This window comes from Tamandua tetradactyla, chromosome 12 (assembly GCF_023851605.1).
Source record: "Tamandua tetradactyla isolate mTamTet1 chromosome 12, mTamTet1.pri, whole genome shotgun sequence".
Classification (NCBI taxonomy): Eukaryota; Metazoa; Chordata; class Mammalia; order Pilosa; family Myrmecophagidae; genus Tamandua; species Tamandua tetradactyla.
In genome coordinates, this window is record NC_135338.1 from 24806074 (window position 1) to 24829676 (window position 23603).

At 36.6% G+C, this 23603-nt stretch overlaps 2 protein-coding genes across 5 annotated transcripts in view; one reads left to right on the forward strand and one right to left on the reverse strand.

Annotated features, from left to right (window-relative positions):
- PALS1 (protein associated with LIN7 1, MAGUK p55 family member) overlaps window positions 1-20347 on the forward strand; it is a 156831-nt gene extending 136484 nt beyond the window's left edge. For all 3 annotated transcript variants that reach the window (XM_077122769.1, XM_077122771.1, XM_077122770.1), the window contains one exon: window positions 17378-20347. In XM_077122769.1, coding sequence (XP_076978884.1) covers window positions 17378-17554 — 177 coding nt within the window. In that variant the 3' untranslated portion in view covers window positions 17555-20347. The remainder of the gene's footprint in view (window positions 1-17377) is intronic.
- The window catches only part of ATP6V1D (ATPase H+ transporting V1 subunit D), a 51600-nt gene continuing 47990 nt past the window's right edge, over window positions 19994-23603 (reverse strand). For both annotated transcript variants that reach the window (XM_077122777.1, XM_077122778.1), the window contains one exon: window positions 19994-23228. In XM_077122777.1, the coding sequence (XP_076978892.1) occupies window positions 23087-23228 (142 nt within the window). In that variant the 3' untranslated portion in view covers window positions 19994-23086. The remainder of the gene's footprint in view (window positions 23229-23603) is intronic.

A 23603-nucleotide genomic window follows, 5' to 3' on the forward strand; every position in this document is an offset into this window, starting at 1 on the left:
ATGAAGCTTGAGGACATTATGTTGAGTGAAATAAGCCATCACAAAAGGACAAATATTGTATGATCTCACTAATATGACCTAAGTAATGGACAAACTCATTAGTTAATATCTAGAATACAGAATACCAGGAGATGGAATGGGAGTAGAGAAAAGGGAATTGATACTTAATTTGTGCATTTTAATAAGGTTGGTTGTAAATTATTGTAAATTGATGGAGGTGAGGATAGTACATTATCATGAATGTAATTAGTAGTCCTTAATCAGTGTGATTATGTTTCCTTCCATTTATTTAAGTCTTCTTTGATTTCTTTTCACAGTGTTTTGTAGTTTTCTGAGTACAGGTCTTTTACATCCTTGGTTAAGTTTATTTCTATATATTTGATTCTTTTAGTTTCTATTTTAAATGGAATTTTTTCTTGATTTCCTCTTAAATTGCACATTACTAGTTTATAGAAACACTACTTATTTTTGCTTGTTGATCTTTTTTGTTATAGTTTTTTTAATTTTAAAAAATATTTTTGTTGAGAAATATGCACACACATACAGCCTAATCACATTATACAATCAGTGACTCACGATATCCTCACATAGTTGTGTATTCTTCACCATGATCATTTTAAGAACATTTGCAGCACTCTGGAAAAAGAATAAAAAGAAAAAGATAAAACCTCTGAAACATCCTATACTCTTTTCCCCTCCCTCTCATTGACCCACAGTATTTTTTTTCCTTATTAACTTTTAATATTGTTGTTTTACATTCTTTTTTTTTTTGAAATTTTAAAATATGAATGACCATCTATTTTCAATACCCTGCAATATTGACATTCCTTTGTTCATCCTCCTGCGAAAACATTTTTTAATTTGTACATTTAGTCACTACCGTTGTATACTCTAGACATTCCTAGATTATACCATCTCAGTCTTTATCATCTGTTTTTTCTTCTGGTTTCATAATGTGCCCCCAGCCCTCCTCCCTCTATCATTCTCACATTTAGCTTCATTCAGTGTACTTCTATAATCAGGTATTATTGTGCTGGCTGTTTCTGAATTTGTATAATCAGTACTGTTGCACAATCTATACCCCTTCAGCTCCCATTACGCCATCTCTACCCTATTTCTATCTCCTGATAACCTCTATTCTTAACTGAAATTCTCCAGGTTCACTCATTAATGTTAGTTCACATCAGTGAGATTATGCAGTATTTGTCCTTTTGTTTCTGGCAAATCTCACTCAGCATAATGTCCTCAAGGTACATTCATGTTGTTACATGCTTCATGATTTTATTCTGTCTTACAACTGCATAATATTCCATTGTATGTATATACCACAATTTGTTTAGCCACTCACCTGCTGATGGACATTTGGGCTGTTTCCATCTCTTGGCAATTGTAAATAATTCTGCTGTCAACGTTGGTGTGCAAATTTCCGTTTGTGTCCTTAACCTCATGTCCTCTGAATAGATATCTAGCAGTGCTATTGCGGATCATTTGGCAATTTTATACTTAGCTTCCTGAGGAACAGCCAAACTGCCTTCCACAGTGGTTGTACCATTTGACATTCCCACCAAGAGTGGATAAGTGTGCCTCTTTCCCCAATATCCTTTCCAGCATTTGTTTTGTTTTATTGACAATGGCCATTCTGGTGAGTGTGAGATGATTTTGTGGTTTTGATTTGCATTTCCCTAATAGCCAGGGAAAGTGAACATCTTCTCATGTGCCTTTTAGCCATTTGTATTTCCTCTTCTGAGAAATGCTTGTTCATGTCTTTTGCCCATTTTTTAATTGGGTTTTTTGCCTTTTAGTTGTTGAGTTGAACAATCTCTTGATATATTCTGGATACTAGACCCTTATCTGATATGTCATTTCCAAATATTGTTTCCCATTATGTTGGCTGCCTTTGTACTTTCTCAACAAAGTTCTTTGATGCACAGAAGTGTTTAATTTTGAGGAGTTCCCATTTATCTATTTCTTCAGTGCTCGTGCTTTGGGTGTAAGATCTAGGAAACCACCTCCTATTACAAGTTTATAAGGTATTTCCCCGTATATTTTCTTCTAAAATATTGATGGACTTAGATCTGATGTTTAGGTGTTTGCTCCATTTTGAGTTAATTTTTGTATCGGGTTTGAGATATGGATCCTCTTTCATTCTTTTGCATGTGGATATCCAGTTCTCCAGGCACCTTTTGTTGAAGAGACTCTTTTGTCCCAGGTGAGTTGGCTTGACTGCCATATCAAAGATGAATTGTCCATAGATGAGAGGGTCTATATCTGAACACTCTGTTCAATTCCATTAGTCAGTGTATCTATCTTTTTTGCCAGTACCATGCTATTTTGACCACTGTAACTTCATAGTACACCTTAAAGTTAGGTAATGTGAGACCTCCAACTTCATTTTTCTTTCTCAAGATATTTTTAGCTATTTGGGGTACCCTCCCCTTCCAGATGAATTTGGTTATTGGCTTTTTTATTTCTGAAAAATAAGTTTTTGGGTTTTACTTGGTATTGCATTGAATCTATAAATCAATTTAGGTAGAATTGACATCTTAACTATATTTAATTGTATTTATTTATATTTAATCTTCCAGTCCATGAACACAGTATGCCCTTCCATTGATTTAGGTCTTCTGTGATTTCTTTTAACAATTTCTTGTAGTTTTCTTTGTGTAGGTCTTTTGTATCCTTAGTTAATTTTATTTATAAATATTTTATTCTTTTGGTTTGCTATTATAAATGGAAATTTTTCTTGGATTTCCCTCTCAGGTTGCTCATCACTAGTGTATAGAAGCACTGCAGATTTTCCAGTGCTGATTTTGTAACCTGCCACTTTGCTGTACTCATTTATTAGCTCTAGTAGTTTTGCTGTGGATTTTTGGGGGTTTTCAACATATAGTATCATGTCATCTGCAGACAGTAAGAGTTTTACTTCTTCCTTTGCAATTTTTTAAAATTTATTTATTAATTAAAAAAAATTTTAACAAACGAACAAAAACAACCTATGATCATTCCGTTCTACATATATAATTAGTAATTCACAATATTGTCACATAGTTGCATATTCATCATTTCATAGAACATTTGCATCAATTCAGAAAAAGAAATAAAAAGGCAACAGAAAAAAATAAACAAAAACAGATTATACATGCCATACCCCTTACCCCTCGCTTTCATTGATCACTAACATTTCAAACTAAATTTATTTTAACATTTGTTCCCCCTATTATTTATTTTTATTCCATATGTTCTACTTGTCTTTTGACAAGGTAGATAAAAGGAGCATCAGACACAAGGTTTTCACAATCACACAGTCACACTGTGAAAACCAAATCATTATACAGTCATCTTCAAGAAACATGGCTACTGGAACACCGCTCTACATTTTCAGGTACTTCCCTCCAGTCTCTCTTGTTACACCTTAACTAAAAAGGTAATATCTATATAATGCATAAGAGTAACCACCAGAATAACCTCTCAAATCTGGAATCTCAGCCATTGACACTTTGTCTCATTTCACTCTTTCCCCTTTTGGTTGAGAAGATTTTCTCAATCCCTTGATACTGAGTCTAAGCTCATTCTAGGATTTCTGTCCCACATTGCCAGGAAGGTCCACACCCCTGGGAGTCATGACCCACATAGACAGGGGGAGTGTGGTGAGTTTGCTTGTTGTATTGGCTGGAGAGAGAGGCCACATCTGAGCAACAAAAGAGGTTCTCTTGGAGGTGACTCTTAGGCCTAATTTTAAGTAGCCTTGACCTACCTATCCTTTGTGGGGTTAAGTTCCATATGAACAGACCCCAAGACTGGGGGCTCAGCCTGTAGCTTTGGTTGTCCACACTGCTTGTGAGAATATCAAGAATTCAACTTGGGGAAGTTGAATTTTCCCCTGTTCTCACCATTCCCTGAAGGGGATTTTGCAAATACTTTCCACTCACTGATCAAATCACTCTAGGATTCATCAGGGCATCACTCTGGACAAACCAACAAAATCTCATGTCCTACCCAAGGTTCCATGTACTTATGTTGTTCAACCAACTATCTACATTAGTTATATTAGGAAATGCACTAGTCAAAGTATAAATTTTGTACCAAATAAACATTTTTTGCTTTAGTCTCACAAAAGTTGAAATTTTAAAATATTAATTACCATCTATTTTCAGCACCTCGCAGTAATGATATTCCTTTGTTCTTCCTGATGCAAAAACATTTTTTAAATTTGTACGTTTAGTCACTATCATTATACCCTCTAGGCATTCCTAGATTATACCATCTCAGTCTTTATCGTCTATCTTTCTTTGTGATTTCATTTATGCCCCCAGCCCTCCTCCCTCTATCATTCTCACATTCAGCTTAATTCAGTGTTTTAACATAATTGTATTATGGTTAGGTAGTATTGTCCATTTCTGAGTTTTTATATTCAGTCCTGTTGCATGGACTGTATCCCTTCAGCTCCAATTACCCAATATCCTCCCCCATTTCTATCTCCTGATGGTCTCTGTTACCAGCAAAATATTCCAAGTTTATTCACTAATGTCAGTTCATATCAGTGAGACCATACAGTATTTGTCCTTTTGTTTTTGGCTAATCTCACTCAGCTTAATGTTCTTAAGGTCCATCCATGTTGTTACATACTTCATAACTTCATTATGTCTTACAGCTGCATAATATTCCATCGTATGTATATAGCACAGTTTGTTTAGTCACTCGTCTGTTGATGGACATTTTGGCTGTTTCCATCTCTTGGTTATTTTACATAATGGTGCTATAAACATTGGTGTGAAATGTCCATTTGTGTCCTTGTCCTCATGTCCTTTGAGTAGGGACAGCATATAGATGGGTCCTGTTTTTTAATCCATTCTGCCAGTCTATCTTTTGATTGGGGAGTTTAATCCATTAATATTTAGTGTTATTACTGCACGGGTAGTACTTTCTCCTACCATTTTACTGGATTTTATATGTCATATCTAATTTTTATATGTCATTTCGGATTTTATATGTCATATCTAATTTTCCTTCTTTTTACCTTTACTATAGTCTTCCTTTCTGCACTCTTCTCCACACCTCTCTCTTCTGTCTTTCTGTATCTGTCTCTAGTGCTCCCTTTAGTATTTCTTGCAGAGCTGGGCTCTTGGTCACAAATTCTCTCAGTGATTTTTTGTCTGAAAATGTTTTAAATTAAGAATTTAATATAGAATTCTTGGTTGGCAGTTTTTCTCTTTTAATAATTTAAATATATCATCCCACTGTCTTCTTGCCTCCATGGTTTCTTGTCGGATTTCAGATGTTCCATCCTCCAGTTCACCAATCCTATGTTCTGCCTCTCAAAATCTACCATTGTAGGTGTCCATTGTTTTTTTCATCTCTTCTACCGTGCCTTTCGTTCCCATAAATTGTGATTTGTTTTTTTCAAGATTGTCTCTTTCTCTTTGACCTCTGACATTCCGATCAGTAATGTGTTGGAGTACATCTATTTGGATCTATTCTCTTTGGGTTACGCTGCACTTCTTGGATCTGTAATTTTAAGTCTTTCATAAGAGTTGGGAAATTTTCAGTGATAATTTCCTCCATTAGTTTTTCTCCTCCTTTTCCCTCCTCTTCTCCTTCTGGAATGCCCACAAAATGTATATTCGTGTTCTTCATATTGTCATTCAATTCCCTGAGTCCCTGCTCATATTTCTCCATTTTTTTCCCTGTATTTTCTTTTTCTTGTCGGATTTCAGATGTTCCATCCTCCAGTTCACTAGTCCTATGTTCTGCCTCTCAAAATCTACCATTGTAGGTGTCTATTGTTTTTTTCATCTCTTCTACCGTGCCTTTCATTCCTATAAATTGTGATTTGGTTTTTCAAATTTTTTATTTCTTCTTTTTGTTCATTCCCTGCCTTCTTTATATCCTCCCTCAATTCATTGATTTGATTTTTGATCAGGTTTTCCATGTCTGTTCGTATATTCTGAAGTAATTGTTTCAGCTCCTGTATCTCATTTGAATTGTTGGTTTGTTCCTTTGACTGGGCCATACCTTCAGTTTTCCTAGTGTGATTTGTTATTTTTTGCTGGCGTCTAGGCATTTAATTACCTTAATTAGTTTATTCTGGAGATTGCTTTCACTTCTTTTACCCAGGGTTTTCTTGCTGGATGAATTTGTTGTCTATCTGTTCTTTGACATTCCGTTCAGCTTTTTCTGGACCTCTAGCTTAGATTTTGTTTAACAGAGGAGAATTTTTCAGTTCTTGTTTTCTTGTTTCTTGCCCTGCTTTTATGGTGCCTTCCCCCCACACACACTTAGGAGGGTCTACTTAGGTATTATAGACCCCAGCCAGATTTTCCCAGCCCAAACTGGCCTCCTATCAGGAGGAAAGAGTCGCCTGTGTCTATTTTCCCTGAGGGTGAGACCCAGCAGGTTGAAAGACTTTGCTGTGAAGTCTCTGGACTCTGTTTTTCTTACCCTGCCCAGTATGTGGTGCTTGTCTGCCTGCAGGTCCCACCAGCATAAGATGATATGGTACCTTTAACTTTGGCAGACTCTCCCTACTGGGGACGTGGTGGAGACAGAGGAGAGGTTGTAGGCTGGTTTTAATGACTTCAAATTACCAAGTCCTGGGGTCTGAATTTCTTGAGGGAGGGATTTCACCTGAGTTGGGCTTCACCCCTCCCCTGGGGAAGGCACAGGCTCCAGACAAGCCCTCAAACGAGCTTGTTTCTGCCTGTGCCTGGGGCAGTTGCAGCCTGAGAAGCCCTGCCGCTGTATCCAAAGGCAGCCAAGCCTTTGTAGAAACACAGCCACAAAAACCTCTGTTTCCTTTTTTTTCTTTTTCTTTTTTCTGTCAGCCCTGCCCCCTTGGCACTGGGGCAAAAAAGAGTGGCCTCCGCTTTGACCAGGTCCACCTGAGCTGGGAGCCTATTTTTCAGTAGTCAGAATATGTTAATTAATTCCACAATTGGCGCTTGATTGCTCTCAGCCCCTGCTGCTGGTGAAGTCTCTTTCCTTTCCCCTCTGGGAAGCAGCCTGTGGGGGAGGGGCACTGGCTGCCATGGCTTGGGGTACTCACGGTTCTAGGGGGGTTCGCAGCTGGTCCAGATGGTCTAGACTGGGGTATGCTGTGTGTCCGGTCACTGACGTGGCCCCAAGGAGCTGTTCTGTATTGTTTCTGGTTTGTTCTGGAGGACAGACTAAAACGCGCACATTGCTAAGCTGCCATCTTGGCCCGGAAGTCCTTCCTTTGCAGTTTTGATGCCTTGTATTTCTTTTTTTTGTCTAAGTGCCCTGGCTAGAACTTCCAACACAGTGTTGAATAACAGTGGTTAGAGTGGACATCTTTGTCTTGTTCCTGATCTTAGGGGGAAAGTTTACAGTTTTTCCCCACTGGGGATGATGTTAGCTGTGGGTTTTTCATGTATTCCCTTTATCATGTTGAGGAAGTTCCCATCTGTTCCTGTCCTTTGAAGTGTTTTCAACAAGAATGTTGAATTTTGTCAAATGTGTTTTCTGCATCAGTCGAGATGATCATGTGTTTTTTCTGCTTTGATTTGTTGATAATGGTGTATTACATTAATTTTCTTATGATGAACCATCCTGGCATACCTAGTGTGCTTGTTTGAAAGGATGTATGGACCTAGAAGAGCATGTTTTAATCAAAATCCCATTTCATAAAGGTAGAATAATCCCTATTCAATACTGTATGTTTGACACTGTAATCAGATCATCTTCCTGGATGATATGATTTAGTCAAGAGTGATTGTTAAACTGAATTAGTTGATGACATGTCTCCACCCATTTGGGTGGGTCTTGATAAGTTTCTGGAGTCCTATAAATGGGGAAACATTTTGGAGAATGAAGGAAATTCAGAGAGAGCAGAGCAGAATGACATAGCCACGAGAAGCCGAGTCCACCAGCCAGCAACCTTTGGAGATGAAGAAGGAAAATGCCTCCTAGGGAGCTTCATGAAAAAGGAAGCCAGGAGAAGAAGCTAGGAGGTGATGCCGTGTTTGCCATGTGCCCTTCCACTTGAGAAAGAAACCCTGAACTTTATCAGCCTTCTTGAACCAAGGTATCTTTCCCTGGATGCCTTTGATTGGACATTTCTGTAGACTTGTTTTAATTGGCACATTTTCTCAGCCTTAGAACCGTAACTAGCAGCTTATTAAATTCATCCCTTTTAAAAACCATTCCTTTTCTGGTATATTGCATTCCAGCAGCTAACAAACTAGAACACCTGGGATGAATCCTACTTGGTCACAGTGTATAATTCTTTCAGTGTGCTGCTGGATTAGATTTGCAAGAATTTTGTTGAGGATTTTTATATCTATACTCATTAGAAAGATTAGTCTGTAATTTTCTTTTCTTGTAGTATCTTTGTCTGGTTTTGGTATAAGGGTGATGTTGGCTTCATAGAATGAGTTAGGTAGCCTTCCTTCCTCTTCAGTTTTTTTTGAAGTGTTTGAGCAGAATTGCTACTACTTCTTTCTTGAATGCTTGGTAGAATTCACATGTGAAGCCATCTGGTCTTGGACTTTTCTTTTTTGGGAGCTTCTTAATGACTGATTCAGTTTCTTTACTTGTGATTGGTTTGTTGAGGTCCTCTATTTCTTCTTGAGTCAATTTTGGTTGTTCATGCCTTTCTAAGAAGTTGTCCATTTCACCTATGTTGTCTAGTTTATTGGCATAAAATTGTTCATAGTATCCTCTTGTTACCTCCTTTATTTCTGTGGGGTCAGTGGTAATGTCTGCTCTTCCTTTTTTTTAAAATTTATTTCCATCTTCTCTTTTCGTCAACCTTGCTAAGGGTCCATCAGTTTTATTGATTTTTCTCAAAGAACCAACTTCTGATTTTATTGATTTTCTCGATTGTTTTCATATTCTCAGTTTCATTTATGTCTGCTCTAGTCTGTGTTATTTCTTTCGTTTTGCTTGTTTTGGGGTTGGTTTGCTGTTCTTTCTCTAGTTCTTCCAAGTGAACAGTTAATTCCTCGATTTTTGCTTTTTCTTCTTTTTTGATATAGGCATATAAGGCAATAAATTTCCCTCTTAGCACTGCCTTTGCTGCATCCCATAGATGTTGATATGTTGTGTTTTCATTTGCCTCTAGATAGTTACTGATTTCTCTTGTAATTTCTTCCTTGGCCCACTAATTTAAGGGTGTTGTTAAGCCTTCGTATATTTGTGAATTTTCTGGCCCTCTGTCTGTTATTGATTTCCAACTTCATTCCTTTATGATCCAAAAAAGTATTTGGTATGATTTCAATCAATCTTTTTGTTTATTTATTATATCTTTTTAAATTTATTGAGGAATTTGCTTTGTGAGAATGATCCGTGAACACTTGAGAAAAAGGGGTATCCTTCTGTTGTGGGGTGTCATATTCTATAAATGTCTGTCAAGTTTAGTTCATTTATTATATTATTCAGATTCTCTGTTTCTTTATTGATTCTCTGTTCTAGATCTTCTGTCCATTGATGAGAATGGGGAATTGAAGTCTTTTATTATGGTAGAACTGTGTGTGTATTTCTCTTCAGTGTTTTCAGTGTTTGCCTCACATATTTTGGAGCACTTTGGCTTGGTGCATAATATTTATGATTGTTATGTCTTCTTTTTCAATTGTTCCTTTTATTAATACATAGTGTCCTTCTTTGTCTTTTTTAATTGTTTTACATTTGAAATATAATTTGTTGCATTTTAGTATAGCTACTCCTGCACTTTTCTGATTGTAATTTGCATGAAATATCTTTTCCCTACCTTTCACTTTTAACCTGTGTTTGTCCTTGGATCTAAAATCCAAGTCCTATGCATCTCCTATAGAGAGCATATAGATGGGTCCTGTTTTCAATCCACTCTGCCAGTCTATGTCTTTTGAATGGGGAATTTATTCCATTAACATTCAGTGTTATTACTCTAAGGGCAGTACTTTCTTCTACCATTTTGCCTTTTGGATTTTGTGCATCATATCTAATCTTCCTTCTTTTTACCTTTACTGATAGTCTTTATTTCTGTGCTCTTCTCCACACTTCTCTCTCCTGTCTTTCCCTGTCTGCCTCTAGTGCTCCCTTTAGTATTTCTTACAGAGATGGGTCTCTTGGTCAGAAATTCTCTGTGATTTTTTTGACCTCATTTTTGAAGGTCAATTTTGCTGGATATAGAATTCTTAGTTGGCAGTTTTTCTCTTTTAGAATCTTAAATATATACCACTGTCTTCTTGCCTCCATGGTTTCTGCTGAGAAATCTGCAGTCTTATTGGGCTTCCCTTGTATGTGATAGATTGCTTTTCTCTTGCTGTTTTCAAAATTCTCCCTTTCTCTTTGACATCTGACATTCTGATTAGTAAGTGTCTTGGAGTGTGTCTGTTTGGAACTGTTTTGGGAGGGCTGTGGGGAAGAAAGTCATTTTTTTTTTCTCTCTTTTGCATGGGCATGCTCCAGGAATTGAACTTGGGTCTCCAGGATGGCAGGCGAAAATTCTGCCACTGAGACGCTGCACTTTTTGGATCTGTAATTTAAGTTTTTCATAAAAGTTGGAAAATTTTCAGTGATAATTCAGTGATAAACTCTGTGTTTTTCCTATCCTGTCCAGTTTGTGGTGCTTAGCTGCCTGCAGGTCCAACCGGCATAAAGTAATACGTTACCTTTAACTTCAGCACTCTCACTGCTGAGGGTGTGGCTGAGACAGAGGAGAGGTTGTAGGCTGGCTTTAATCACTTCAGTTTCCAGGCCCTGCGGTCTGAATTCCTTGAGGGACGGATTCTACCTGAGCTGGGAACCCCCTCTCCTGGGGAAGGCACAGCCTCTAGGGAATTAACTCCTTTCACCTGACCAACCTCTTTGTCTCTCAGAGAAGCTTAATTCCACCCTTGCCTAGAGCAGTTGGAGCCTGAGAAACCTTGCAGTTGTATCTGATGAGCAGTTAAGCAGTAGAAAAAGAGCCAAAAAAAAAAAATCCTTTTCCTCAAGTTTGTTAATCAAGGGCTTAAGTTGGCACATTGCTCTACGTATCTCCAGGTCCTTGTGCCCCCTCTTTTTGTTTTTTGTTTTTTTTTTTTTAGTGTCCAGACCTTTTGAAGTATTTTGTGCTTGTCTGTTCCACAAAACCTCTCCCTCCCCTCCATGACACATAAAATCCAAAAGGCAAAATAGTAGAAGAAAGTACTGCCCTTACAGTAATAACACTGAATGTTAATGGAATAAACTCCCCAATCAAAAGACATAGACTAGCAGAGTGGATTAAAAACAGGACCCATCTATATGATGTCTATAGGAGACGCATTTTAGATCCAAGGACAAACACAGGTTGAAAGTGAAAGGTAGGGAAAAGATATTTCATGCAAATATCCCATGCAAATGTGCCTTGCCCCCTCTGCTCTGGGATAAAAACTAGTAACTTGAGCTTTTATTGGAGGTTTAGCTGAGCTGGGAGTCTGTTTTTTATTAGTGAGAAATGGCTAATTAATTCCACAATTGGAGCTTGGTTGAGCTCAGCTCTTCGCTGTTAATAAGGTCTCTTTCCTTTCCCCTCTGGCAACCAGCCTGTGGGAGAGGAGTGCCAGCCTTTGTGGCTTGGGGGACTCACAGCTCTGGGTGGGATTTCAGCTGGTCCAGCTTGTCCAGACTGGGGTATGCTGTGTGTTCAGTCCCTGATGTGGCCCCAGCAGTTGTTCTATACTATGCCTATTTACTAGCTGCTCGGGAGGACAAACTAAGTTTCACACCTCACTAAGCTGCCATCTTCCTGGGAGCAAGTATATTGTACTGGATTGTATTTCTTAATCCATTCTGCCAATCTGTATCTTTTAACTGGTATGTTTAGTCTGTTAACATTCAAAGTTACTACTGAAAAAGTGTTTCTTGAATCCACCATCTTATCTTCTTCATTTTATTCTGTGCCCTCCTCCAAACCTCCCTCTCCTGTCTTTTTTTTTTTTTCAATTGGCAGAATTCCCTTTAGTATTTCTTGTAGGGCTGGTCTCTTGTTGACAGATTCTTTCAGGATTTGTTTGTCTATGATAATTTTAATCTCTCCCTCAGTTTTGAAGGACAGTTTGGCTGGGTACAGAATTCTTGGCGGGAAGTCTGTCTCTTTTAGGATCTTAAATATGTCATACCACTGCCTTGACATCTCCAGGGTGCCAGGTGAATAGTCTGAACTCAGTCTTATGTGGTTTCCCGTCTGTAGATTGTTTTTCTCTTGCCACTTTCAGAATTTTGTGCTTTTCTTCAGCATTTTACAGACTGATTAGTGTCTTGGGGATGGCGTATTTGGATTTATTCTGTTTGGAGTTCTTTGGGCTTCTTTAACTTGTATGTTTATGTCCTTTATATGGGTTGGGAAGTTTCCTCCATTATATCATCAACTACTCTTCCTAGCCCTTTACTCCTCTCTTCTTCTGGGACACCAGTGATTCTTATATTTGTATGCTTTGTTTTGTCTATCACTTCCCTGAGACTCAATTCAAATTTTTCTATCTTTCTTGCCATTTGCTATTTTAAGTGTTCGAAATCAGTTGTCCCAGTAATAAGTGACAAGAATATTGCTTATTCTTTCTTCTGTCTCTTCATATCTGCTGTTGTGTACCTCTAGTATGTTTTTTATTTGGTCAACAGTCTTTAATCTCTGTGATATCTACTATTTTTCTATTTATTCCTTCAAATTCCTCTTTATGCTCTTCTACTATCTTCTTGATGTCCTTTATGTCATTAGCCATCCAACTTATTTTATGAAGTAGAGTTATATGAACATCTTTGATTAGTTATTCTAGTGTCAGTGTCTCCTCTAGTGTTTTATTTTGGTCGTTAGGCTGGTTGTATCTGTCTGCATTGTGAGATGCCTAGTGATCTTCTGTTGTTTCTGACGCATGTAAATATCTTGATTGATTTACTTTGGGAGTTGATTTCCTTAAGTAGTCCAAAGCATTGTGGTTGCAGGGTGGGTTTATAGCTGGATGCAGGGTATGGGGCAGGGCACAATAGTGGGATGATGCGTTGCAGTGTAGGTATAGGCACAGGTTGGGGATTTTATGCTGGTGCTTGTGAATGTGGGTGCCCAGTGGCCAGGGAGGATTTCTTCTTCCCTTTTCAGTGTATATGCATTTAGGGCTATAACTTCTCTCTCAGCACTGTCTTCACTGCATTGGGTAAGTTTCAATATGTTATGTACTCATTTTTATTTGTCTCAGGGCATATACAGATTTCTCTTGCAATTTCTTCAAGCCACTGATTGTTTAAAGGTGTGTTCTTCCACATCCCTATATTTGTGTATTCCCCAGTTCTCCACCTGTTACTGATTTCCAGTTTCATTCTGTTATCATAAGAAAAAGACCTTTGCATAATTTCAGTCTTCTTGAATTTATTGAGATTTGTATTGTGACCCAACATGTCATCTATCCTGGAGAAGGATCCATGAGCAGTTGTGAAGGTTTGTCATGCTGTTTTAGGATGCAGTGTTTTATATATATGAAATTTTTCAAGTCTCTGTCACCCTATTGATCCACTGTCTAGATTTTCTGTCTATTGGTAAGAGTGGTATATTGAAGTGTCCCAACCATTATTGTAGAGGTGCCTACGTCTCCCTTCAATTTTGCTAGTATTTATTGCATGTATTTTGGTTAGGTGCATAAATATGTATGATTGTTATTTCTTCTTGGTGGACTGTCCCTTTTATTAATATACAGTGATCTTCTTTTTCTGTAACAGTTTTGCATCTAAAATCTATTTTATCTGATAATTAGTATACGTACCCCGCTCTTTTTTGGTTAGTTTCCATGGAGTATCTGTCCAGTACCTCTAGCCTGTTTATATTCTGGGGCCTAAGGTGAGTCTCTCGTAGACAGCATATCAATGACTCATATTTTTGTACCTATTCTAACAGTTTTATCTTTTGATAGAGGAGTGTAATCCATTAACATTGTGTTATTACTGTAAAAGCAGTGCTTCATCCATTTAATCATTTGGCTTTTATCAGATCCATTTTTTTCCTGTTTTTATCCTTTTAGTTACCCTTACTAATACTGTTCATTTCTGTACTCTCCTTTAAGCCTCTCTCTCCTTGTCTTGTCTTGGTTTTCAGTCAGCAGAACACCCTTTAGTATTTCTTATAGGACATGTCTCTAGTTAATGAACTCTCTGTTTCTCTTTATCAGTGAATATTTTAAACTCTCCCTCATTTTTAAGGACAGCTTTGCTGGAGAAAGAATTCTTGACTGGTAATCTTCCTCTTTCAGTATATTAAATATTTTATACCACTGCCTTATGCGCTCTGTGGTTTCTGATGAGCTATCAGCACTTAGTCTTATTTGGCTTCCCTGTATGTAATGAATCATTTTTCTCTTGCTGCTTTGAGAATTCTCCTTCTCTTTGGCATTTAACAGTCTGATTAGCATGTGTCTTGGAGTTGGTCTATTCGGATTTTTTCACTTTTACATACATTGCACTTCTTGGATCTGCAGATTTGTGCCTTTTATAAGGATTTGATTCAGAAATTTTCAGCCATTGTTTCTTCTAATATTCTTCCTGTCCTTTTTCCCCTTCTCTTCTCCTTCTGGGATGCCTATGTTGCATATATTTGTGCACTTTGTGTTGTCAGTCATCTTTCTCAGACTCTGCTTAATTTTTTTTTCTTTTCTCAATCTGTTCTTTCTTGTTGATCCTTTCTTTCTTTCACCTCTTCATATTTGCTGTTGTGTCTCCAGTGTAGGTTTAATTTCATCATTAGTTTCTTTCATTTCCAGAAGATCTGTTAGTTTTGTGTTTATTCCTTCAAATTCTTCTTTATGCTTACCCTGTCTTCTTAATATCCTTTATTTCTTTAGCCATCCTACTTGTTCAGCCTCATTTCCTAGTCTCTAATATGCATGCTTATTTTGTATGCTGTTCTCCAAGAATGAGTATTAACAAACAATCACATACTATTCCAAAACGTCTTAAGCAGCTTTGTTTTGCTTTCATGGGTGGTCTCTGGAAGTGGTCTCGTGGAATTTTTAAATCAACTTTATATTGCATTGGGTATCCCAAATTGAACAAGGTCTTATAAGAGTGTAAGCATTTTTAAGGCGGGAATTTAATCAGTACCAAAATGTTCTATAATATAGTTTTCTAAATCTTAGAATCTTAAAAGTTCTAAAGCGTAACATTATTGAGATGTGAAATCATACCTCATGGTTTTAATTTGCAATTTTTCTGATGACATGATATTCAACATCTTTTTATGTGGCCATTTGGACACATTCTTTTGAGAAATGTTTGTGTCATTTTCTAAGACTTTCTTAATTGAATTTTAATTATATGTTCTATTTTTATATTTTCTGTCCCTTATTAGATATATATTGCAAATATTTTCTGTAACTCTATTTTCATTTTCTTAATAGACAGTTCTGAAGATTAGAAATTTATATTGATAATTCATTTTTTTTTCTTATTATGACTTTTGTGTACTACCTTAAAAAAAATGCCTCTTCTAAGATTTTAAAGATTTTATCCTCTAAAAGCTTTCTAGTTTTAGCTTTTCCATTCAGGCCTATGGTCCATCTCTAATTTTAGTTTTAATGTGAAATTAAGGGTAATGATTCATTTTATAAAATCTTTTTGGATATCCACTTTCTGTAGCACCATTTGTTGAAAAGACTGTCCTTTCACTGAGTTACATTGGCACCCTTGTCAACAATGACCTGATAAAATATGTGGGTGTTATTTCTATTCTGTTCCACTTATCTATGTATATTTCAGATACTGTCACACTATATTGATTATTATGGCATTATTCTAAGCCTTGAAAAACAGGCAGTAAAAAAGAGTGAAGTTAATGGATGGTGATGCTGGTAGCAAAGCATTGTGAATATATTCTTGAAAGTGGCTAAAATGGGAAAATTTTTGTTGTATGTTACCACAATAAATATTTTTTAATGGATAGAATGGGAATGAAGAATGAAATAGTTACATGAATCTTGAAAACATGCCAAATGAAAGAAGCCAGTTACCAAAGACCACTTATTTTATGACTCCATTTATTTAAAATATCCAGAATGTTCAAATCTATAGAGACAAAAAATAGGCTAGTGGCTTCCTAGGTATAAGGGACTTGGGGGGAAATAGAGATGACTGCTAAGGGGTTCAGCATTTCTCTTTCAGGTTGTGAAAAAGCTCTAAAATTGATTGTGATAATACTTGCCCAGATCTGTGACTATACTAAAAACTATTGAATTAAATGGATAAACTGTGGTGGTATATGAATTACACCTCAATAAAGCTGTTTTTAATTCCCAACAGGCTTTTTTGTACAAATTGAGATGATTTAAAAATGTGTATGGAAATTTAAAGGAATAACCAAAAACACTGGAAACATTTACATTGGAGGACTTTAGGCTTTGCTAATTTTCCATTGAATCGACTTCTGCTTTTAAAGTATTTCCTTGCACCTACTTTATATTTTGACTTGAATCTTAATATGATTTTTCATTAATCTCAAACTTTGAGTAGACTCAGTCTTAGCAAAAATGCCACAGTGTATTCAGTGACCACAGTGAAGTACAGTCACTATTAGGGAACAAAGGACTGTCTACCTTAGCCAGACAACATTCCAGAATGAAACTCAGCCACATAAGAAACTGCCTTAGGCTAAACTAGAGCTGTCATATTTTTAATTTTTCCCTACTGAAATTCAAGCAATTGAATGATTTAAATTATTTTATGTTGTAGGTCTAATACAGTGTGGAATGTGACTTTGAGTTTCTCTGCTTCTAAAACAAATAAAACACAATGGGTTGACTTAACAACAGGAATTTATTGGCTCAATGTTTCAGAAGTTAGATGGCTTGTCCTCTCACAGACAGGATCTTCTGGCTGTCCCACAAGCAATATTTTCAGAGAAAAAGATATCTATTCTTTCGATCCTTTTCTCTTCCTGTTCACCCTAACTCTGCAACAGACATAAAGGGTAGAGACTCTTTAGAAGTGCCAAAGGGTAGTTGGGGCTTTGGGTCCTGCCACCCTTGTTTCCACCACAAAGGTCCACTCTGTGTTACAGATCTTGTTTTTAGGAAGATGTTATGATGTCTTAAAATGTTTGAAAATGAGTGTCTGTAAGGAATTCAAAATAAGTCTTTGCTTTTCAAGACTGTGTTGGTGAGGTAAGACAGAGAAATATATGAAATTCTAAATAACAGTATAAAACTGGATATATTGAGAGTCCAGTAGATGCCAGAGTAAAAGAAAATCACTGTTGCTGTGGTAGGGGTTGGGGAGGAGTTCTTGAGAGGATGTTCTGTTTAAGGTGAATCTCAAAGGTTGAGTGTTTTGAGAGTAAAGTGATGTAAAACATCCTATGTTCTTCTTCAGCCATCTCTGAGTCATCCTGTATTTTGGTAAGGAATAGCATTTACCTCCCAGTTTTTTTATCTTCTTATTGCAGCCTGAAGAGTTGAGAGAAATTATTGAGAAGACTAGAGAGATGGAGCAGAACAATGGCCACTACTTCGACACAGCAATTGTGAATTCAGATCTTGATAAGGCCTATCAGGAGTTGCTTAGGTTAATTAATAAACTTGACACCGAACCTCAGTGGGTGCCATCCACTTGGCTGAGGTGAAGGAAACAACGACTCAAAAGGCAAAAGTGGACTTACCTGGCAGACTGCCAATATGAAGATAGCTCTGAGTCAAGGTGGCAGGCAATATAAGCTATATGACCTGTTCTTAGATATTGTAAATTAGAAGAAAGTCTCCTTAGGCAATTTGTGCACAGCATTCTTTATTCTCTATGCATGGCTTTTGGGGTCTTGCTTTATTTAGGAATTCCTAAATGGAACCATTGAACAGAGCAGTTCCATTTTATCCATATAGAAAACATTAATTCTGTTTTCACCTGACTAAATTTTTTCTGCCTAGTCACATTTCCATGAAAAACTTGTGTGTATGTACTTAACAGTTCATGTCTCACATATTTCTAAATACTGATAAGTAACAACAGTTACATGGCTTCATGGAAACATTTTTGGGGGCTGTGCTTTTCTATACACTGTGCAAGACAGTATTTGCCTAGGAGATTGGTTTAGTCATCAGAAATACTTCCCTAAAAATTAAAAATAAAAGGTAAAATAGTGCCATTTTGTTCTGACACTCCTCTGTTCGGCTTGAATTCATTTGTATACCTTACAATTCTAAAAAAACATTCCGTTAGAAGCACTAGTTTTTTAGCTCAGACTTTGTGGATCAGGCTTCACTGCATACTCAGTAGACTCTGATTTAGTGAAAGGTATATACAACATATGCTGAACTTTAAGACATAATGATTTTCTGAACTTTTTTTTCTTAAATTGTCTCATCTGATTTGATGACCTCACTTCTTTTCTCTGATCTGCATAATACCATAGAATATATGTTACCGTTTTATGAATGGTGACGCTCATATAAACTGTTGACTCTATTTCCTTATAATGCATAGTTTTTTTTAATGCACGGGAGGATAAAGCACATTTGGAAGTTCCTGCATTTTTATATATGAGCATAGTATAATCCTTTGTGCTATATATAGTTAATAAACTGGAACTATTGATGAATATAGCTGCTGTACTAAACTAATGTTTAACAGATGGACAAATGATTATTGGTAACACTTGTTCAGCATTGGAATAAAATGATATGTATCCTAAGGAAATAGTATGACATTTAACTTTGAGATCAGAATGGAAGAAAGACCTGAAAGTCCTTTGAACATTTTAGGAAAAAAATACTGCAAGAGGAGAAAAAAGTTAAGACATGTAGAAAGAGGTTTTTAATCTTAACAAGGTCTGCTTCTTATGACCAGAATGTCACAGCTTGCTAAAACATAAAAGAAATGTTTAAGCTAATGAGATTTTTGTACTGACTTCTATAGCTGTAGCTAAAAATGCACCTTCTCTAATTGGCTTGGAAATTATTTATAGACTTTTCAAGCCTTTAGGGAGTGTAACAAACAACCTCAAATGTGAATGTCTTGGTTTCCTTTTTTTCACTTTAGCTACAGTATTTCCTGTTTCCAAAGTAAAACACTGGAATAATACTTATTTGTCTTCTAATTTAATGTAAGCAGTTGTTTTTAATGAGTAGTTTTGTCTTGTTGTATGTATATTTGATTTGTTTGCTTCTACATAATTTTATTTGAACAAATGTACACAGTTTATATGTTGCCTTTTCCTGTTCAAATTTGTGTGGCCTTAAATCAGCTGGGAAGTGTGTTTTGTTTGGAAATATATTCAAAATAATCTTCCTTGGGAGGCAAGTAACATTTCTGGGTTTTAAGGAAAGGAATGTCATGCATGTTATCCTTTGATGTGTAACACTCCAGCTATAGCACAAGATGCAAATGTCACACTGATTTCCAGCATTAAAAACCAAGGAATATACTAGCACTTAATTGCTTCAGTTTTCTAGTTTACTTTCTCCTTGGTAATGAAAGGTAGTCCGTCATAGATGATGTTTTGTGATTTGCTTATCCTAACTGGACAACAGTTTTTAACCCTAAGAATAAAATGTTGACAGTTTGCATTAAGTTAGACTGAAGTTTTAGATGGCACCAGTGAGTGAGTGTTCTGCCAGGCCCCAAGTTAGCTTGCTGACAATAGGGGCCACACCAGGGACCTGTGTTATCAAGGTTTGCCCGTGTGGCTTCTAACAAGCAGATACTGTTCCAAGGCACATGTCATATTATTGTGTACTTTTAGGAAATCTTAAAGGTGATGAGATGTTTTAGACATTGGTGAAGTCTTATTCTCCTTTCTCACCAACAGTGATGGGGGATAAAAATATTTATTCCAAGAACATTCTCAATCCTAGTGATAGGGATGTGCTGATATACACCACAATCCTTAATGTGAAAAGTAACTTATTGATGGATTCCTGGCTACAGCTTAGTTGTCTAGCTACTCTGGCCAAATTCTATTTCCTGTCTCACTGTGGTTCTGATTTAAAACCCCAGTGTGTTAGAGGTAACTGTCTTAACCACTTATTTTAGAAATGATAGCAATAGCTAATGAAATGTATATGGAAAATTCAAACAAGGAAATAAGTTCCTTTATTAAGTTTTCGTAAGTCAGAACAAACAGGAAGGAGAATAGTATTAAGACTAATTCAGATTTGCTTTCTGTGAAAATCTAAAATCTGGATTTTTTTCTTGGTCTAAGAAGTATCGATAGGAATAATTTGAATGTAATTTTGTGAATGTGTGTGGAAAATACAAACCAGGGATTCAGCCTTAACAAAGGTAACCTTTCTGAAGACTTGTTAATCCCCCTTTGTACTCTTATATCTTCACTCTTATAAGATGTCATACTGTATACTATATTATAAAAAATTATATTTCAAATAAAAAAAGCCACTGAGTAACTTTCTCTTGGTTTGTTTATATCCTGTGCTACTCAAGGTTTTCACACACCCAACAGCCAACCTCCAAGTGTTTGCAGGGACAAGACCACTGGAACGTCTGGATAAGAACACAAAATTTGTTCTTCTATTTTAGACTCTACAGTGGGAGAGTAACCCCTTTTGGCAGAGATGTAGGTCCTATTTCCATAGTTGCTTATAAAAAAACTCTATTAAGGATGAGCAACTTAAGGCCGTGAACTGTAAGTCCCAGGCAAATTTAGTTTATATACATACAGCCAGGGATTTGAGGATACGAAGGATAGGATGTTGGTAGTTTGTATGTCTGTGACATATTTCATTTCTCCATTCCGTTCCACCCTAAGTCAGCAAGTCACATAGCAACAAGTGTTCACATACTATATACACACCTGCTACTACCCAAATCTAGCTTTCTGTTCTAGTACCTGTCTATTCCTTTCCTGTGTGCCAGATCATCCCAGCTCCATGTGATGAATTCTATCCACTATTTCTTTTTAACAGTGTGCTAAACCACAAAATCATCTTCACTTCTAAGGGCAGTTTAAACAAAGCAAATGAATAGCAGAGATTTTAAAAACCACAGATGAAATCAGGGTATTTTTTGGCCAATGCTTTAAAGTGAATGTTAAGTTTTAAATGAAAAACGAATGATCTGGCTCTATATCCACACCTTCCTACTAATTTTTGCCTTGCACACAGTTGCTTTAGAACCAAGGCTCTGAAATCAAGGATACACTTAACCCACGGTGTGGACATTCCTGGCAACATGGGACAGAAATCCTAGAATGAGCTGGGACTCAGTACCAAGGAATTGAGAAAACCTTCTAGACCAAAAGGGGGAAGAGAGAAATGAGACAAAGTGTCAATGGCTGAGAGATTACAAAGACAGTCGAGAGGTTTTCCTAGAGGTTATTCTTACGCATTAAATAGATATCACCTTTTTAGTTAAGGTGTAACAGAGAGGCTGGAGGGAACTGCCTGAAAATGTAGAGCTGTGTTCCAGTAGCCATGATTCTTGATGATTGTATAATGATATAGCTTTCACAATATGACTGTGTGATTGTGAAATCCTTGTGTCTGATGCTTCTTTAATCTACCTTATGGACAGATGAGTAAAACATAAGGATTAAAAATAAATAATAGGGAGAACAAATGTTAAAATAAATTTAGAGGTTGAAATGCTAGTGATCAGTGAAAGGGAGGGGTAAGGGGGATGGTATGTATGAATTTTTTTCTGTTTTCTTTTTCTTTTTCTGAATTGATGCAAATGTTCTAAATAATGAGCATGATGATGACTATACAACTATGATAAAAAATTAATTTAAAAAAAAGGATACACTTAAAACAGCTCCTCTGAGATGGGCCCTAGGTCTTGTCTTTAAATATCCACAGTTTTTAAATATAGGAGGTGGAAAGATAGAAATGAAGAATAAAAAAGCTGTCAAGGTAAACTGTTTGGAGATATATCCAGGATTTAACCATGTCATGGCTTTTTAACCTAGGACTAATTAGTCAAACTCCCTATGCCTAAATATTTTCCCTTATAAAATGGGGAATTAAGATACATAACTCTTAGAAACAGTTTTGTGATAAATGAGTTAATATATATATAGCTACTTTAAAAACTAAGCTTTATTATTTCATAGCAGGTGTTAAATGTTCGCTAAATTATATAATGCTTTAAAAAGTCTGTGATATCAAGTTAATTGAATACTAATAAGGCTAGTATCCGTTTCACCAACCAAAAAACTGTCCCATCACCAGTCATGTCAAAAATGCCTGGAATAGTCACCTTCCATGCCAGAGACCTGGGTTCGATTCCTGGAGCCTGCCATGCCAAAAATAAATAAATAAATAAATGCCTGGAACTGCTTGCAAGAAAGACAGTAATCTTTGATGGCACATGCCCAATCAAGCAGTAATAAAAAGTCACTTTCTGATATGGCCATACAAATGCCTCTTAATATATGAAAACAATTTTTTAATTACTTACAAACAACGTAACAAACATACCTTGTTACTCTAAAATGGAAACAGCTTTCTTTAGATTAGGAAACAAGTATTATGACCCTCCTAACTCACACCTACAATTTCTTACATTTCTGCAGCGAAAACTCCGGATGACAAGACCGTGTGCTGATCTGAGCATAAGAATAAGACTGTTACTCTTAGTAAATTAATAATTAAAAAGGAACACATTTTGAAATCAATCATTTTACTCTGTTTATGCCATCGTCATACTTAAATTGGCAGAACTTCCATGACAGATGAGACTAGAGACCTGTCATGCAAGGGAAAATAAGTGAAGGTATTCATAAAGCTTGAGAGAAGTACCATGGTAATACAAGGACAACTACCACAATCTCAGACAACAGGACAACAGCATCAATGTTAGCAAGTGAGTAGTAGCCACAGACAGTACATACGTGGTTGTTGGCCTGAGATCACTGTTTCCTAAGGCTTATTTATTATGCTTGTTAAGCAGACAACCTGTAACACAGATGTAAATGGAGTAGGGTGACACTTCTGTTTAGTAAATTCTACAAGTTCTTGGGCAGGTCCTACAAATCTCTCTTATCTGCAATAATGTTTGTTGAAATGTGATTCTGCAATAGTAATCCCATTATGATGCTCAGGCAAACTTTACCACCAGTGAAACTCTTAGACCAAAAAATACATAGCCACAAATACCACACTCATACATCGTGAATTAAAATGGAGCCAGTATAGAGCAGGAAAGATTATTCAAACAGAAGATCCTCATCCTTCTCTTCAGCCAGAAGATTGGCAGGCTCCATCACCTCCCCAGCTGCTCTCCGCTGCTCCAAGTCCTTCTCAGATTTTTCCTTGAGAATCTTTTTCTTCTCCTGTATTTTCTTTAACCTGTAAAATAAAGGGAGGACTTTTCTAGAGGCTATGAGATTTCTTTCAGTACTAAGTAGAACTGATTTCTTGTTTTGTGACAAAGATGATAAAACTAGAACAAAATTTTACCTCTATTTTAATTTCAGATTTTGACAATTCAGACACTTACTTAAATTTTGGATTACTCAATTTGAACATCCTCTAACACCACACAATTCTAGATGTCATTAGAGGACAAAAATTAAACCTCTGATAAGTAAAATTAGCACTCATATTCAGACCCTACTCTTCAAACTCTAAGACCACCATAGCTTCCCTGACTACTGCCTTCAGAATCTCCCACTTCTCTGAGACTGGCACTTTAACCCCTGTACCAGCTACTCAATATTAACC